The sequence below is a fragment of the Lepidochelys olivacea genome (assembly GCF_965140295.1).
Source record: "Lepidochelys olivacea isolate rLepOli2 genome assembly, chromosome: 8".
NCBI classification, from domain to species: domain Eukaryota; kingdom Metazoa; phylum Chordata; order Testudines; family Cheloniidae; genus Lepidochelys; species Lepidochelys olivacea.
This window is the reverse complement of record NC_140418.1, coordinates 11,365,773-11,385,309: the sequence shown is the minus strand read 5'-3', so window position 1 is coordinate 11,385,309 and position 19,537 is coordinate 11,365,773. Positions and strand designations below refer to the sequence as shown.

The 19,537-nt window shown below is 40.8% G+C and overlaps 1 protein-coding gene across 5 annotated transcripts in view; it reads left to right on the top strand.

Annotated features, from left to right (window-relative positions):
* SLC25A48 (solute carrier family 25 member 48) overlaps nt 1–19,537 on the top strand; it is a 48,859-nt gene that overhangs the window by 5,445 nt on the left and 23,877 nt on the right. For all 5 annotated transcript variants that reach the window (XR_014712588.1, XR_014712589.1, XM_084635897.1 and 2 more), the window contains 4 exons: nt 4,518–4,589; nt 7,122–7,374; nt 16,518–16,766; nt 18,807–18,940. Coding sequence is in view for 3 of the 5 variants with exons in the window: in XM_084635897.1 (XP_084492023.1) it covers nt 4,518–4,589; nt 7,122–7,374; nt 16,518–16,766; nt 18,807–18,940 (708 nt within the window). In the remaining 2 variants the exon portion in view is untranslated. The remainder of the gene's footprint in view (nt 1–4,517; nt 4,590–7,121; nt 7,375–16,517; nt 16,767–18,806; nt 18,941–19,537) is intronic.

Genomic DNA, 19,537 nt, shown 5'->3' with positions numbered 1-19,537 from the left:
GTTGCTGTTCTCAGCTTTTGCATGTGATTCGAGATGCTGGGTCTTCTCCAAGACAAAAGCCAATTTCACTAATGAAACCAGAGAATAAACTAGAAAGCTGCTCCTATGCTCATGTCAGGGGAGGACTCCACATGCACCTTCAAATTAGCAATTATCCCCTTTTGATCTGTTCACTTTGTTTATTCTAACCAATGGCTTCACATCCTTCTCCATGCTGGCAGGAGCAGCTTACACGAGCTATCTCCTTATGGTTGTCCAAAGTCAGGGTTCTAAACTAGAACCCAAAGAAAAGACCATTCTGAGACTCTGTTAAAGAGAAAGCCCTCCCTAGTCATTTGCTGGGACATTCCCTTTCACTTGTGTTACCTCTGTTGGGCCATTGGTTGCTTTTCTTTGCCTCTGCTTATTTTTAGTGACTGTTGCTTTTGTCAGTTTTAGGTGGCTTTCATTTCTAATAAGCCACTGTATGCATTATAGCAGTAGAACACACTTATCCAGCTTCTTCAAGGGCATGCCATCAGTGTCATTTTGAACTGGAGTCTGTTTCAATTCAGAATAAGGTTTAACTGCTATGCCTGCAGTGCTTTCATGGCTCACTCATGTGGAGAGAAGCACATTGAATGTTGTATTCACTTGCCACTGCAGTTACCCAAGTCAGACTAACATTTGAGGAATGCTTTAATTAATGAATTTGTTTATTCACAGATATTAGTTTGCATTCTTCTCTCTTCTATATCACAAGGCAGTTTCACACACTGGCCATGCAGGTAAGAGTCCTCCAAGTGAAAATATGATTCTTTGCATTCATGCACGATGATGAACCTTTAGCGTGTATAAAAACAGTTCTGCATTTTAAGCATACAATGATGATGGCCCTGATCCTCAAGTCTGGCTGACCTGCACTCAAATGCGATCTTTATACCAGCTATGCGCTCCCAGATCTTGGGGTCAGTCAGAAAAGCCTCAGTGTAACAAGATGCTTTGCTGAATACTCTTATCCCTCCTTATTTCCAGAAGAAAATCTCATTACACTGTGAGAGGTTTCAAATTCTACCTTTCCTGCACTGCAGAGTGACTGCTATTGAATGACACTGAGTTTCTGTAAGGAACAACCGGTGGAATTTTAAGGATCCGGGATAGGAGATACAATACTGTAAACCTGGAATAGCAAAATCTAAGAGGTATCGTTGGTTGTGAGGGTAGCAAGGCTACTCAAGTCTGAAATCCTTGTTGTGCCATAAATTAAAATGTAATATGGAGGAATAAGTTCCAAAGGAAACTGGTGTAATAAATTCAGGACCAAATTGTCCACTAGTGTAAATCCATTGACTTCAATAGAATTATATCAGCAGAAAATTCAACCCTCACTGTTAGTACGCAGAGGACAGTTTAGTTAAAGAATACTCTCTGTGATGAGAAGAGATTGTCCTTTGTTACTCCAAAACGCATTAACTTTAACCTCTAGGAACCTGGTTAGTGTGTAAAAGAAAAGAAAACAAACCTGAGGAGATGAAATGGAAAAACCCCATGTTAAGGACGTAAATCCGTACAAGAAAGAATTCAGAGTCACAGTAAGCAATAACCATGATGGCAAGGGCAAGGCTTGCCCTTGCAAATAGCCATTCAGGCCCATATCTATGCAAATATCTGAGTTACTCCTGCCATGATGGTAACTGGATGCACAACTCGGGTATGCCGCTCTCCACACAACTGCAATTCTGTGCCTGTCTTTTTGAAATCGAGACCTGCTATATGCGGTACATGAACAGCAGCTGCCGCCTGCCTCTAGAATGGCGAGTGTTTAAAAAGGATGGTGAAAATATTTCTCTTTGATTGCACATTTTAAAAAAAATTATGGACCATTCCTCCACGGACTCATTTTGTTACATGAGGAGTTATGTGCATCGTGTCCCATACATCAAGACGACGGCATATGGCAATGGCACTCAGTATTCTAGATAAACCTGCAAAGTTTGGGTTTACTCTCTCATCCTCTGGGGCTAGGATCCCAGTGATGATTCCCGCAGTAGCTCATTCCGTGCTTTCAACGTGAAAACTCCTCTCCATGGGTCATCTGTGGCATGTCCTTCAGTGAGTTCTCAATATTCATCTTAAATATATAGCATAGATAGCTATTGATATAGCCAGAGTAAAATACCTGGGGACTTCTGCTTGCTAAAGCAATTGGGTGCAATATGAAATGTCCCATTCATTCTTGGAGGGAGAGGATGCTGCTGCCAGCTATGCTGATTTTGGAGCAACTGGAATGATGTAGATGTTGAGTAGGGATATGGTTGTGTATACTTATTTCGTAAGCAACTTTTATCCTGATCTGGAGAAAATGGCATGCGTTGCTTTCTCAGCTGTTAGTGTGGTGCCATAGTGTGATGATGATCAGAGGAAGAGGGAGTGGGGAGATGAAGCAGTAGGTAACGAGGGAGGAGGTTTTGCATTGGAGGAAAATGGATAATAGTCTGCAGAAGGGGAAAAGAGTTTTGCCAAATCTGGGGTTCCTGTATATGAAAAAAATGTAATTAAATAATGGAAATCGAAGGCTGGGCTGAGGGAAATCACCGTTTGCAAGAGAGAGGTCAGAGAGCATTAGTGATGGTTAAATCTTGATCCTACTGAGGCCAATCGCAAAATTCCTTATGTTTCATGTAAGCCTTTGTTTCTTGTTTTCAAACCTCCTTCCAACTGAAGAACTTGCCAGTGTCACACATTCCAATTTTCTATATGTTGTAAATAACAATTGGGCCAGATCTTTAGCTGGTGTAAAATGGTGTAGCTCCACTAAAACCAGTTATAGGTAGCTGGCTGTTCTTTTCTGAAAGACAGTTTGGAAACTGTCCGGGTTCTGTTATTCAGAGATATCCTACCAACCGCCTACTGATGTGTCCATTCTAAAGACTATTGCACTGGGACTATATGCTGGGGGCAAGATATGGTGATGCAGATAGCTAGCGATAGGGCATGCTGTGCAGAGGGGTCATGACAAGGGGGAAAATGTCATTGCAGATTTAAGGGGTGGATGCAAACACTACAGGGTCATTTAGGCCATCATTCTGTGCAGCCACTTACAGAGGGGGAAAGGGGATCAGTGCTCTTGATATTAGGATAAAAAACAGGGACTGAATTTCCCCTAAAATAAACCTGCAAGCTAAGAAAATTTGTCAGTTGATTGCAATGACTTTTTTCTATTAAAAACATGAAAGCAGCTTGATGGATGAGCTATATATGTGAGAGGTGAAATGTCTGTTAAACAACACAGGGTTTGTCATGGTTAATGTGCTGGGTTTCATTACTGCTGTTGGTCCTTTTAGAAAACATATAAATATCTCTTTCCAGAAACAAATCCTCTTGGTTTGGAGCAATGTCTAAAACACCTTTTTTTCATTAGAAGTTAGATATTTCTGAGGCTTGGAATGATTGCCTTGGCTCAATTTAATGTTTAGACATCTAGCGTGAAATTCACCTAGCACTGTCAGGGCCATGGAAGGCACCTTACGCAACAGAACTGCTGCAGGTCTGATCTGCAGGGATGGGCAGCTAAAGAGCAGTAGGTGAGGTACTCTGCACACCCTGCATAAAGTGCAGTTAAGCTCTGCACCAGCTCCACCAGCAATGAGAGTTAGGTTGCAGATGGGGCAAGGCCATTGGATTTATGATCTAGTGGCCACAATCCCCGGTGGAGGGGGTTTAAGGTTTGTGGCACCGATTCAAGCACATATGCTGATGTAGAAGCCATGGAGCCATGACCTAACATATGTTGAGAGTCTGAATTCCAGAAACCTAGCACTCATTTTCTTCTCCTGCCATTTACTTGGACTTTGGGGGAGAGGGTAAGTTTTCCTGCTATTCAAGGTTTCTTTCAGGCATATAAACTAACTTAAAGGAGAACACATGATAAATGATGAACTACCTGCTACACTCCCTGAAGTCTAATAACAAAAGGCTTAAAATCATAGGCAAGCTTCCGCTTACATTAGATTAATAGAATTTAAGGCCAGAAGGGACGATTATGGTCTAGTCTGTCCTTCTGCCATAGAATTTTAGCCAGTGATTCCCACATAAAAGCTATAACTTCTTGTTGACGTAGAGTATATCTTTCAGAAAGCTATCTGATTTTGGTTTAAAGACTTCAGGTAACAGAGAATCCACTGCATTCCTGGGTAGCTAATAGTCTCCTTTGCAAATGGTATTATTCTGCATAACACATGTGCTAATGATTCTGTGCAGAGCTGGGAGGCCTTGCCTTTCCATATTTCATACCAGTGTGACAATCACGGATTCTGGATGAAGCCAAGAGCCCCGAACTTCTGAGGTTCTGTTTGGATCTGCCACTAGCTCAGTGCAAACTGGGCTGCTGCATGTTTAATTACTGTATTGTCCCATTTGTCCTAGGAGCAAAGCCATAATTGACCGTCAAATCAAAATGTGCATTGTTTGCATAGCATGAGCTTTCACTGACTTGAAAATGCATTGTTTCAATTACATTTCATCAATATATTTTGCAGACTCGCTTACAAGCTGGACAAGGATATGGAAATACACTTAATTGTATCCTTACCGTGTACAGAAATGAAAGTGTAAGTACCTTGGTTTGTCTATAACATGCCAGAATAGAAAATGAAAAAGATATTAAAAGTGATTACAAAACAGTATGCATTCAGTGCAATAGCATTCAAAGCCCTTACGTGAAGAGCTGCAAGCATCCATCCATCTCCTCTGCCCCAGCTAACCCTGACCTACAAGAGAGACTCCTCCTCCTCAAAGAAGTGCCTAAGGATTTTTGGCCCCTTTGAGTGGGCAGGACACAGGCTTGTATGACTTTCAATTTCCTTTCTATTTCCGGAACACTGTTTTTCCCAGAATAAACCTGCTTGTGAGTGGGAGGGCAAACAACCTCTTTTGACACAGGTCCGACCTAGAGCCTAAACTTTGGAAGTACAGAAGTGGACTTTATGCCCAATCCTGCTCCTATTGACCTCACTCACAGAGCTTCCCTGGACTTCACTGGGAGCAGACTAATCTCCTTTCTTGTTACTCTTACGGAGAAATCCAAAGTTGTTCCTAAACCAAATGCTTGTCTACATGGGGAGCTAATGCGCACCGGGGAGGCATGAATTCTAATGCATGCCAACATGTTGCACGCTCACTGGCTCATGCAGACCTGTCTGACATACACTAAAAGTTCCCTAGTCCACGTTTCAAACAATACTAGGTTTAATGCACGATAGTGAGCTTTCAGTTTGCGCCAGTCAGGTCTACGTGGGCCAGTGAGTATGCAACACATTGGTGTGCATTAGAATTCACACCACCCTGGTGTGCCATACTGCACCCTGTAGACAAGCCCTAAGGTGTCCTGCCCTCTTGTTCAGATTCTGAATTGTTAGAACAGCCAGCCAGGCCCGTTGAAGGTAATTTGGGGCCAAGTTCTGTGTTGACTTAGTCCCCCTGTGACAACATGGAAGTGAATGGAATGGCCTGGGTGTAAATCAGTACAGAAACTGGCTCATAACCATGACACAGATTTAGGTCTTATGACACTGATGGTCCGATCCTACATTCTTTACTCGGGCAAAACTCCCAGTAAACATTAAGCCAAATGATTATTAGAAACAAGGTTACCCTGGGTAGTACACTGCTGTACCTTCACTGTGCTGTCTAATCCACTTTAATGGGAGTTTTGCCTTAGTGAAGACTGAATAGCGTGGCAAGATTGGCTTAGGTAAAATGGGCAAGTTTTCCACCTGTGTAATTTGACAAACAATGCATGGGGGAAGGGGGCAACCTCATGAAAGGTTAATAATGCTGAACTGATAGTGCACCACCATCTGCTTTATATGTACAGCATAGTTAACATATCATTACTCGTGACTGTCTCTTTTCTTGTGCCTGGTTCAGCTTCCCCTGTTCACCATATTGCAAGCTCCAGTACCTCTTCCTTGAAGTTTTACAGGCACAATTTTCTGCTGGTATCCGTCCATTGACTCCAATGGAGTGATACCAGAAGAGAATTTGGCCCTGAATATTGACAGTATTTTCCTATGTCTCCAGATTTGCTATATTAAGAATATTCCCTTATGCTGTATAATCTGTGAAAAGCACTGACAGTAATTTCTTAGTGTCCTAAATTCACTTCCATTTTCTAAGTGTAACTGCTCTGCTCCAAGAAACATCTGCTATTCAGTTGTCGCATTTTCAGTCTGACATCCATCTTGGGTTTTAGCTAGCTAGCTAGCTAGCCTGACATGACATTAGTTAAAGAATTGTTGAGAATTTACTTAGGGCATTACATTTCACATCCAATTAGCTCTATGAAGGGATCAAAGAAAACATAGGTTAAAAAAATGACAAGAGAAGTATTCAGTGATCAATTTCCTACCCCGTATAAAAGCAGATTTATAATTCCTGGGAAACTGAATTGAAGTGGAGATATGCAAAGTCAAGTATAGCAGGACGTGACCAGAATCCCAGGGGTGCCAGCTGAGGTCACTCAGTTAGAGTGAAATGCAAAGAATGGGGCAGACAATCCCCAAAACTGGTGGATATTCCAATACTTAGATTTACCAAGCCAGCACAAAAAAGCTTCTAATGTACCTCACTGGTTACTCAGAAGTCAACAACACAGTTACCTTAAAGTAACCCAGCCTCAGGCTTCCAACTAAACACCCAAGTCAAAAATGATGAGGATTAATGAAAATCATATTCATCATATAAAAAAAGCTCTACCAATCTTACTAATCTATTAGAGTTCTTTGAAGGAGTCAACAGACAGGTGGACAAGGGGGATCCAGTGGACATAGTGTACTTAGATTTCCAGAAAGCCTTTGACAAGGTCCCTCACCAAAGAGGGACCAAAGAATACAGCATAGACAGTGACTATTTGATTACATTATTGACCTCTACCAATATATATGTAAAAACACAAAAACATAAACATATCTACCCATATGTCTTTAAGGGTTGAATTTCGGTTATTTAGCCTGCAGGATACTTTCTGGTCAGGTGTCACACAGGGACTGTGGAATTCTAAGGTTTACTGTGAAGTGTGACAAACTAGGAAAAATAATCAAATTGATACATCTCCTTTAACTCTTGCTTTATTTCACTGTTAGGTTGTCGGATTCTTTAAAGGGATGTCATTCCCATTGGCCAGCATTGCTGTCTACAGCTCGGTGACATTTGGTGTCTTCAGCAATACTCAAAGGTTTATTAGCCAGCAGCGCTATGGAGATTCTAACCATGCCCCGGCACTCTCAGACTTGATTGTTGCCAGCATGGTAGCAGGGGTTGTCTCAGTAGGAATTGGTGGTCCTGTGGACCTAATAAAGATAAGACTACAGATGCAGACACAGCCATTTATTAAAGGTAAGAAGGTTGTTTTTCAGTCTTTTCTCCTTATTCAGATTAATTGAATCTGTGATTCAAGGCTGGATTCACCACTGTTTTGCATCCATGGCGCTTATTGACACTAATGCAAACACTCTACCAATTAGAATTCTCCAGTCCCCCAGAGCCTGATCAAAAGGCCATTGGAACCAGTAAAAAGACTCCCATTGACTTCAGTGGCCTCTGGATCAGGCCCTTACACCAATGGATATGTTCTACAACCACTTTGCACCAACGTAAATGACTATGCCAGATGCAAGGCAACAGAGAATCAGGTCCATGGTCCCTAAATTAAATTGTATGCCATAAGATGCTCATAAACTGCAATAAGAAAAGGAGTACTAAAGTGAGCTGTAGCTCACGAAAGCTTATTCTCAAATAAATTGGTTAGTCTCTAAGGTGCCAGTAGTCCTCCTTTTCTTTTTGCGAATACAGACTAACCCGGCTGCTACTCTGAAACCTGTCATAAACTGCAATGAATCCAGAAAGATTTTAATTTGCAGCAGTTGCACCAGCCAGGCCTTGAAGGAGAGGTGATCAGCCACGGATTAGACAGTGCATTAAAGGCACAGTCACCTGAGACACAGGGTAAACTTTCTTTTCAGTAATAGTCTGATTTTTTGTTTGTTTGTGGAACAAGTGACCCAACAGGAGGTGGAACAATGTGAGCCAATCCTGCAGTCTTTACTCAAGCTTCAATTGCAATTTTCCCTGAATAAGCACTGATGATGGACTATAGTATTTGGCTCATGGTAGTATCCTCTCACCATTTATCATTAAGATCCACACTGTTGAGAATGATTTTTTTTTCCTATAGATTTGCTACACAAGAACACATTGATGGAGTCTAGTTTATGGGCATTTTCATCCTTTGTTCCTTCGTTAAAACTGCCTCTGATGTCCATAGGAGTTCTGGGGGCAGAAAGCAATAGAATATTCAAACCCTTTGTGTTCATATAACTCCCATTAATGTTAAGAAGAGCAACTATGCTTATCAAGTGGATTAAAAAAATTCTCCATTTTCAAGCACGTTATTTAGAATCTAGGCTACAGGAAAACAGAACGCTCAGGGTAAAAAAAATCTCTAATTCAGTTCTGTCACTAGGTAAGTGTTGCATGCTAGGTCAATACAAAGTATCTCCAGAGCATGCCACCCACTCAGTTATTTAGTTCACATTTAATGCAGTTCAAGGTGGGATTTTTGGAAGTGCTCATTGTTGGCCTAACTCTGCTCCCGTTGAAGTCCCTGATAAATTGTCGTTAATAGGAGCAGTGTCGGCGCAAAGGTGAGCACTCATAAAGATGACACGCACCGTCTGTAAAGGAGACAAATACATAAAATTGGGAGGTATCGCATCTGACTGTTAAAAATAAAGTCCTAGTGAATTATCTCCACAGAAACCCCCTTTACATTAGAAGTTTGGGCAAGAACTAACTTTGCATTTTTAACAAATTTAGTTTGTCCTTTGTGCCTTTTCACCACCCCACCTCTCTCAGGAAAACTTACTCCAGCCTGAGACGGTAGGAAAGCAGCTTTTCTGAAGACAAAATAGATGCATGGTTTAGGGTTTGACATCTCAGTTCAATGCTGGGGGCCTGAATTTCCTGTCTGTTGGCCCCAATGGGTGTTACACCCACCCTACAGTGGAAGGACTGAGCCTCAGAACATCCACATCTGTAGCAAATTGTGCTACTGTCCTACCACTGAGCATTTTAAAATGAGTACAACACACTTCCAATCAAACCAGTTTTCCTGAGTGAGATTCCTGCAGAAGTTAAGTACAATCCCTCACAACCACCAACAAGATCTGTGAGAGACAAGGAGGGTGAGGGAGTATCTTTGATTAGACCAACTTCTGTTGGTGAGAGAGAGAATGGATATTACCTCCCCCATCTTGTCTCTCTAATATCCTGGGACCAACTCCGCTACAACAAAATTAAGTGATTGGGCAACAAAATGGCAAATGAAATTTCATGTGGATAAATGTAAAGTAATGCACATTGGAAAAAATAACCCCAACTATACATACAATATGATGGAGAAAGAACATGGAGTCATCGTGGATACTTCTCTGAAGACGTCCATGCAGTCTGTAGCGGCAGTCAAAAAAGCAAACGAGATGTTAGGAATCATTAAAAAAGGGATAGAGAATAAGATGGAGAATATCTTTTTGCCCTTATATAAATCCATGGTGCGCCCACATCTTGAATACTGTTTACAGATGTGGTCCCCTCATCTCAAAAAAGATACACTGGCATTAGAAAAGGTTAAAAAAAGGGCAACTAAAATCATTAGGGGTTTGGAATGGGTCCCATATGAGGAGAGACTAAAGAGGCTAGGACTTTTCAGCTTGGAAAAGAGGAGACTAAGGGGGGATATGATAGAGGTATATAAAATCATGAGTGGTGTGGAGCAAGTGAATAAGGAAAAGTTATTTACTTGTTCCCATAATATAAGAACTAGGGGCCACCACATGAAATTAATGGGCAGCAGGTTTAAAACAAATAAAAGGAAGTAGTTCTTCAATCAGCACACAGTCAACCTATGGAACTCCTTGCCCGAGGAGGCTGTCAAGGCTAGGACAATAACAGGGTTTAAAAGAGAACTGCATAAATTCATGGAGGTTAAGTCCATTAACGGCTATTAGCCAGGATGGGTAAGGAATGGTGTCCCTAGCCTTGTCAGAGGGTGGCGATGGATGGCAGGAGGGAGATCACTGATCATTACCTGTTAGGTTCACTCTCTCTGGGGCACCTGGCATTGGCCACTGTTGGTAGACAGGATACTGGGCTGGATGGACCTTTGGTCTGACTCAGTATGACCATTCTTATGTTCTTAACAAGATTTTTGCAGTCCCCCCGTTTTACATACTTTTTTTAAAAAGTGGTTATGGTTGTTATCCAGTGGAATATTTTTAACCACCACTGAATTTAATGATGTTCCACTTTTCTGTGCATGTCAGAGAACTTTTCTTACAGAAGTCCAATGGGGAATCAAAACTAAATTAACTCATATTTGCTGAATCCTCCCGCTTGCCAAGAACATCAGTGACACAGTTTTTCCTGTGTGAGGGAGGTGGCAAGACTAAATTTTGCTTGCTGCCCTAAGGCACTGATGAACCTAGAATCTTTTCTTGTTCAGATTGTAGTTGTTAGTAATTTTAGCACTATTTCCACTCCTTTGGCTTCACCCGTTCTTATTTCAAGGCAGGACACTCTTTGAAACCTTGGACCTATCTGAATCCTCTGCCCATAAACTATTCACTCAGTCCCGTGGCATTCATGGTATTCTACAAAATATAACATTACACAAAGTTTTCAAAAGCAAAACCTTGTGCCAGTTGATCATCACAAACATAAAATATTGCGGCTGAGCTTATCTGTAAACAGACTTCTCCATCTGGTGAAAAAGCAAATTCTCCCACTTGCCCATCAGTGGAGTACAGCCACACAGCACAGTTTTGCCTGGCATCCCTCCCCAATATGGAACAAAGTCCCAGGCACTCCCCTCAGCTCTTTACACATAGAAACTTTTTTGGTTCTTAAAACCAAAAGCAGTGATAATGATGTGCCTGGTCCTGAAAAGCTGCCATGTGCAACCTGCCACAGGCTTAAGCATTTATGGTTATACATGATTTATAAATATGATTCCCACCTCTTTTTTCATTCCTTCAACGGTCAGAAGCTTTCATCACTGCAGGCAGTTGCAGGTAAAACTGAATGAAGATTTTTTAGGTTAAAGGGGAATGTCTTGATGATGTTTTTTATGAGAAATAAAATCACAATAGAAATACACTGCTTAAGGGCTTGATCGGCAGTCCATTGGAGGCTTTCCATTGACTGCAGTACTGCCAAAATGATTTAACTTTGAAAAACAGCTACCTACTTCCCAGAATTCATTGTTCTATACCAGGATAATACAATTGCTGCTCTTGGTGTACCATTCTCACTGTAGGAATTGTAATAGCTCTATTAATTCGGCCTTGGGTCCTTAGGAATCATAGTGCCACTGACTGTGCAAGTCCCATTGTGTGGGTGTTTTTTGACTCTTTCATTGTATTATTTTTACATTACTGTTCTGAAAAAGCTATATTCCAAACCCTTATGCATCACAGAGAGGGAAGGCATGCTTTAAGAATGGTGAGACCATATGTCTAATCCAGTTAATACCTTAGAGCACAGAGGTGCTGAGATCTGTCATTGCTGCAATATTACGAAGATATCAGAAATGATGAGACAACAGATAACTGGGTATAAAAGCCATGACAACTTGGCTCATTTCTAAAAATCTTGGACCAGATTCTGCCTATTTCCAGGATGGTTCCAGTTGGCATGTGAGGCATTGCAAATACAGGATTGCTGAGATTTGGGAAGGCAAATACAAAGGACACTTGAGTTATTTTCTAGGGTTATTTTCTTGAGTTGTTTCTATTTATGCTGGGCAGAGCAGGCAAAACTGTGATAGAAACTTGGGGAGCTTAATTATAAGGGTTGTTGATACACAGTAAGAAGCAGTGACTAAGTCTCTTTGAAGACTTACTTCCATATTTGGAGGGTAGCTGGTATTGGAAGGGGAGCAGAATTGTGGTTTTTGTTAGATCATAATTTTGAGCATATTCCAGTAGTGTATAGAGCAGGCGCCCAGGAGCAAAACATTTGCTGTACTTTGCGTCCCCAGATAAAGGAGCAAAGTGTTTTCTAACAGGATACATGTTTAACTGGGGCTAAAGAGGTTTAAAAGATGCTCCTGGTTAGCGAAGAGTTAACTGTTTCTCATCAAAATGTGCATGGTCTGAATACCCGAAAAGAGAGCCCTACACCTTGACCCCAAATTGTGTGAGTGACAGAGGAGAAGGAGGGAGAGCAGAGGCGGAGAGAAATATATAAAAAACATAGAAACAGTTTGTTCCTTTTTTCTTTACTTGTTTTTCCCAGTCCAAGTAAATAAAGGTTTCAAAGTCAATGACTAAGGGCTGTGGGGAGGGGTCTGAGAGTTCTGGACAGATGAGTTAGGACAAATAAATAAGTACTCAATCCTTGTAACAAAAAACAAACAAAAAAGCAATGGTGTTTTTCTGTAACCACCCTTGCTCTAGCAAACTGCAGAGGAATGGGCCAGAGAGGAGGCTGTGATTGAGGAGTAGAGAAAATGCCATGCCCTTTAACCTGCGAATAACTAGGGCAAGATATCACGTGGGTACTTTCCATCTGACACAAGCGTTCTATATAAAAGGAAACCTATTGCCATGTCCAGGAGGTTGCCGTGTTAGGGAGGTGGCGTTTTGTCAGCAGGGTGGGCAAACCTGCAAAGGTACAAGACTCAGCTACTGTAAGTCCTGCAACTTTTTGAGCACCAAAAATAAGCGGTCTGGGTCAGGGACTGTTTTGTTGTTCTGTATTTGTACAGCACATGGCACAATGGGGTGCTGGTCCATGATGAGGGTGCCTCGGCATTACCAAAATACAAATGATGATAAAAAGGAGAAAAGATAGAGGTGCTTTTGAAAACTGAATATTATTTTCATGAGCCCAGCAATGACTCCGGCTATCTGTGGTACTTAAAATATTTACAGTCTAACTATTAATTAACATCAAAGCCATGGTCGTGGATTATACTAATCACATTATGCTTTGCTATAAATGACAGTATAATGGCAAATGCCCCTGACTAGCCTAGGTGATATTATCTATGTGGTTGAGGCATGAAAAGCTAAGAAATGGAGTCTGATGTTTTTCCTGGTAAGGTCAACAATGTGGAAATGTTGGGTTTCAGGCCCACGGTTGTTTTTGAGATTAGGTTAGTCATCTCTCAAAGATATGGTGGAACTGTACGGTATAGGGATATGTTTGCTCAAGCAAGCAGCTGAGGCAAATGACCAATGGGCTATCTTAGTGAACTAGGTGTTCTAAAGGGCAAGTTTGAATTCACATCAGGAATCTGATTTCAGGCTTCAGGTTCTCATATGAAGGTAACTGTTGGTCAAAATGGCTTTATGCCTTTGGGTATATGGAATCACTGAAACATTACTTTAATTCTAAGACCAGAACCCTCTTTAAGCAGCTTCCTGAAGTTAAATTTGGTTAGCGCTGAATTCAGACTCTGAAAGTCCTAGTGCCAGCCAAAAGGACCCCTCCTCCCTCTGGATCTGGAACAATTGCACCTAAACTCTTGAGCCCGCTCCCCTGCCGGTGTAAATCAGTATAACTTCATTGCATTGCTTTCTGGGCATCGCAAGGTGATTTTGACAAGCAAGAAGCAGTTCAGAGAAGAGCTACTTAAATAAGGAGGGATTTGTTACGCCTATAAATGTCTAAGGGTATAAACACTAAGCAATGTAGAGCATGGCACTTAAGACCATTCCTAGTCTTCATGAGATGAAATTCAGAAGGGGAAAAGTTGAGCTGGTATCAGGCAAAGCGTCCTGACAGCAAGATGCACTAGGTGGTGGAATTCTCTCCCATATGAAACAATGAGATTTAAATAACTTTTTCTGGAACATAGCGCTGCCATCGTTTCAACCACTTCAACAGGAGATGGTTAAAGGCCATTCATTTGGGACATTTAATACTAGCTTGGACAAAATACTAATAGAAAATGTGCTTTATGGCATACTGCTGATGAGCAGGAGGTGGGCAGGGTGAGACCACAGGTCTTTTCTGTTTTGTATTCCTGTGATTGTCTGTTTTTAACTCGAGGCAGGTGTTCAGCTGTGTCACTTCAGTCAGCTGCCTGATTGAGTCAGTAGTAACAAACAATGCTCTTTAGAAGGTGGGCTTCTTTTGTTTAGTTCCCCAGTGTGAGCTGGGTTAATCAGCAATAACATGGCATTCTAAAAATGGATTTTTTAATGGATTTTCTAGAACCTCTTATAGGAACAGCACCCAAAATATTGTCTTTTAATTCACTCTCTTGTGATCTTTCTCTCTTTCAACTTGTTGAATTTTGCTCCAGACCAAAGGCCACTGGTAATGGGCTGAGAGACAGACCACGACTGACATACTGTATAAAATGCAAAGAAAAAGGTCCCAAATAGACATGTGAAGAATAGGCAATAGTTTTGCTTCTTGCTGAGCTTGTAGGAACACTTGAAAAAAAGCCCACAACCAGCAATGTATTGTTTCCTGACTCTAACAACATAGACACAACTTTTCTTTGCAAACATTCAGGTTCAGATGTACTAGAAGATTGATTCAGCTAATCTCTCATGTTGAATGTCCAAAGTCTGATCTCTCTGACCCCAGTGTATATCTGGAGTAACTACAATGACATCAATGACTCTGTTGTTCAATTACACCAGTGTATCAGAGATCAGAATTTGGCCTAATATATTTATTGCAATGAAAAGCTATTTGGAATCATCATTAATGCTGGCAGCTGAGACAGAAAATAAAAGTGTAGCTTGAGCTCCTGGAAAGCTGTCATGTCTGACAATGATTTTGATTGTAAGTAGTGAGTTCTGAACTCAAAGGCCAAATATTAGTGTCCTACTAAGATTTTTATTGTTAGCTGCTAGTACTCCTTTAATATAAGTTTTTCACAGTCTCTCTCTTTGCTATGTACTGGTATATATATTTCATTAGGATGTGTGACAGAGAGAGAGAGAGATAGTATATCTGTATTTATACAGTAGAATATCAGAGTTATGAACACCAGAGTTATAAACTGACTAGTCAAGTGCACACTTCATTTGGACCCGGAATTACGCAAACAGGCAGCAGCAGAGACCAAAAAAGTAAAAATAAAAATGCACAGTACAGTCCTGTGTCAAATGTAAACTACTAAAAAAATTAAGGGAAAGTTTAAAAACAAGACTTGTAAGGTAAGGAAACTGTTTCTGTGCTTGTTTCATTTAAATTAAGATGGTTAAAAGCAGCATTTTTATTCCTCATTGTAAAGTTTCAGAGCTATATTAAGTCGACGTTCAGTTGTAAACTTTTGAAAGAGCGGCCATAACGTTTTGTTCAAAGTTAGGAACAACCTCCATTCCTCAGGTGTTTGTAACTCTGAGGTTTCACTGAATCTCACGGAAATACATATACTTACCAAAGAGAGCTACGGTGAAGAGCTTAGGGGGAATGATAAACATTCTATTAGAATACCAGTATTTGACGTATATGTACCAGAGAGATGCATCTATCATCTGTAACTTTATATCACTGCCTATAGAATTTATTTCTAGTGTTTATCCACAAAAGGTTTGCACACAAGAGAGATCTGGTATCCTGACAATCTCTGTTCATTACATACAAGTGGAATGAATGGTGACATTAAAAATATATTTGAAAAATAGTTGCCGGGGTAACTGTAGCAATAAACTTCAAAGGGAATACATTTTTTTACCAGGTGGAAATGACACCCAAGGCAGGATATCCACAGGCAGGCACAAGTTAGCCTAGGCCAGCATAATAATGAGCCCATTTCTTTGGGTAGAGATTCAGTGAGATTTATATTGCTGACCTCCAATACAGAACAGATTTCTGATTTTGGGGAAAGAATTCTTAATGAAAAACACACAAACAAATGAGGGCAAAGCACTCTGCATCTTAGGAGTTCCTGGCTTTTGTCAGCTTCTTTAATAACTGTCCTGTTATTAAAATATTAAGGGGGCTTTTGGTATTTAATTAGCAATACTATATAAAATACAAGAAGTTTACATATTCGCTTTAATTTAAAAAATTTGGGTAACGTTTTCAAAAATGCCAAAGTCACTTTGGTGTCAAAATTGCCTATGTCTCACAGCCAGATTTAGATGCCTAAACTTGTCAGCAGGTGCAAAGTGGGGTTGAAGTCAATGGTACATAGGTACCTAACGTGCTTAGGCATTTTTGAAAATCCTACTAGATGCCTGTCTGCATCTTTAGGTGTCTAAATACATTTGAAATCTGTCCCTGAATACCTAAGTCTCTTTTGAACACAAGACTTAGGTTCCTAAGTCACTTAGGCACTTTTGAAAATTTTACCCACTGATTGTTTTCACGTTTCACTTAAATAATAAAGAGAAAAAGACTTCAATGGATTAATTTTAAAAGGAGCAACTACATAAGGGAAGTTAAACAAACTAAAATGTGAGAATGCCCAAAGTATGTGCAGTTGTTAAAATGATTTGTATCTGTTTTTGCAGCAAACATAAACTTAAGGCACAGGGCAACTGGGTTTCCCGCATACAGAGGCCCAATTCACTGTGTTAGTTCAATCCTTCGGCAGGAGGGCTTAGCAGGAATATACCGAGGTGCCGGCGCAATGCTTCTGAGGGATGTTCCTGGGTATTGCCTATACTTCATCCCTTATACATTTCTCTGTGGCTGGATTACTCCTGAGGGATGCGTATCTCCTAGTCCCTCTTCTGTGTGGATAGCAGGAGGTATAGCAGGTAAGGTCATTTTTGTTTCACAAGGTTGGGAAACAAATTAACATGAAGCTTAATCTAAACTTCAGAAACGTTATAGAAGTCGTACTAGTAAGTATTAGTCAGATCCTTGCCATACCCAAAACCAGTAAAAAGCAGAACAGCCAAAGCATTAATTTTATTGGCAGGGTAAGATTTCTTTATTGTGTTTAGTCTTTGTATATTAGGCACAATATATGTACCTGTATATTGGATAATTTTCTGCAAAAATCAATCTGAATCATAAAATGTCAGTGTTTTAAGGCCTTATTTTCTTCTCATTTACATCGCCGTAAATCGGGCCTAGTGTTGTTGAAGTCAGTGGAATTACCCTGGAGATTCAGGCTTTAATGTTGTACTTTTGAAGCAGTGACTTATGAACTCAGGATATAATCGTGGCCCCTTTCTAGTCAACTGGAATTTTGTCTTCGACTTCAATGGGGCCAGGATTTCACATCAGGCCCCAGTCTGTGTGCAGTGGGACTGCTCATGTGGGTAAAGTTAAGCACCTATATAACTACTTGCAAGATTAGAGCCTCAGGTTTTTATTTTCTTCTCACTAAGGGCCTGATCCAAAGCCCACTGAAATAATTGGAAAGACTCCCACAGATGTCAATGGGCTTTGCATCAGGCCCTAAGCCTGTGTAATTAGTATCAGCGTCAGTGGACTGCAATTCACTCTTGCCTTTCAGCTTTTTGAATGGCCCATAAGCCTGGAAGGAAGTATGTTACCCTGTATGTACCTCATAAGGATAAACATGCATCCACAGCAGGAGAAGCCGCAAAACTCAGGGAGTCATTGTTAATCTTGTCTCAGTGCTGGAGGCTGAAGCCTGCTTTCTCTGTTTATACTGGCCAGTACGACTTTTACATATACGTTTAGATATACAAAATTGCCCTTAAACGAGCTAATGGTTTATTTATAATTCCTAAATCTCTGGATCCCAAATGAAGACAGTTACTTATTAGCCTTGGTAATGATTACAACTCACTGGCTCTGTTTCACTTGCAGACAAACAGAGCACTGGTTGATTTGAACAAATTCTCTAGTATGTCAGGACATTGGCACAGCTCTAGGCACACTCCTTCCATCCATCTCCCCCATACAACCCAATCACACAGTCACTGGCATGAAAGACCACAGGTTTCATTATAATACTGAATTAATATGCATGAGACTTTCTCAAACCATTAAATCTCTCAGCATGGAAACATCACATTCCAGAGGCAAAAAGGGAGCAAATAGAGGGCTAGGTTTTCTATATGTGAGCAAGATCCTGAGTAGCTGGAAGACCTCAGTCATAAGTGATGTAAGCCCCACTGACCTTTGCAACCAGGAAAAACATCCCATCCGATTGTGGAGTAATCAACAGGATTCAGATTCAGTCCATCCCCATGTGATTAAATCAGTACCTCATCCACACCCACCTTCTTAACCCAATGCCCTCTTTCTCAATATACACCCAGGATTCCAGTTATTTTAAATTGCTTCTATTAGCAACCTAAATTGTTTAGAAATTGGGTACATTTTTGTAGATTGTGGAGCCTGGGAAGTTTTGGGGTTGGGGGCGGGGAAGAGCCTTTTTTCACAAATTTGTACTAAGTGATACTTTCTCAAGTCTTAGTCCTGGGCACTGCAGCAGTATCCCCACACACAGGGGCACTTCTGATCTGCCTGTAATTGGTTACCTGCCTTGCTCTTTACCTGTGTTACACTGACAACCAGTTCCTCAAACAGTTTGTCCAGAAATGTGGTACATTACCCCCAGAAATGCCGTGTTGATGCCAGAAATGCTACTTTACACTATCATTCCAGTGTATTCATCCTTCCTGGAAGTGCCACCAACTGGATGCACTAGGTGAGTGGTGAATTAGTGGGGGTAGCAGGCTGGGGTTAAGGAAGGGTGTGTATAGGCATGCACTAGCAGAGATTATATTATTACCCACATATCTCCAGTCATAATCACCGCAGCACGGTTGCATCGCAGCAGTATACAGAAGGAATTCTCTTTTCCTTATTTCTAGGAGCAATTTCCTGGGGGACTGCTACTCCGATGGATGTTGTGAAAAGTCGACTTCAAGCTGATGGGGTTTATTTAAACAAATACAAAGGAGTCATTGATTGCATCTCCCAGAGCTACCATAGTGAGGGCTTAAAAGTAAGTGGTATTGCAAGAAAAAAATTGCTACTAGGCATTAATCTTTAGTGAAAAATGAAATGGCTGTTATCCAAACTGCAGTTAGACAATCAATCATTAAAGCCAGTACAATTAATTACAAGTCATAATATTGATGACAAGAATATGTCCTAAAGAACCAAAGATTTAAATGATGTAAGGTCAGGTTCTGCTACCCATTTTGAGTAGTACTTTACTCCATGGGAAACACCATTGAAATTAAAAGGTTTAATTGAGACTAGAGTGCTGTTCATCATGAGGTTAAATGCTGGCCCCATTAAAGTCAATGGGAACATTGCGACTGACTTCGCTAGGACCAGGATTTCACCCAGAATTATTATGTACTTAGTTATTCTTGGATAAGATTTGATGGGTCTGTTTCTCTGATGTCCTTTAGCACCTAAAGTCGTTTCACGCAAGGATGAAGTGGGTGTAAAAAGCTGTTAAATCAGAATGACAGAGAATGAAGCCCACGGGTTTACTGTATTATACACCGACGATGACTGAACATTGCGTCATGGTCTCTGACACTTGAATGCCATGTGCATCTTAAGCCTTCACCAAAACATTATGTAGTTC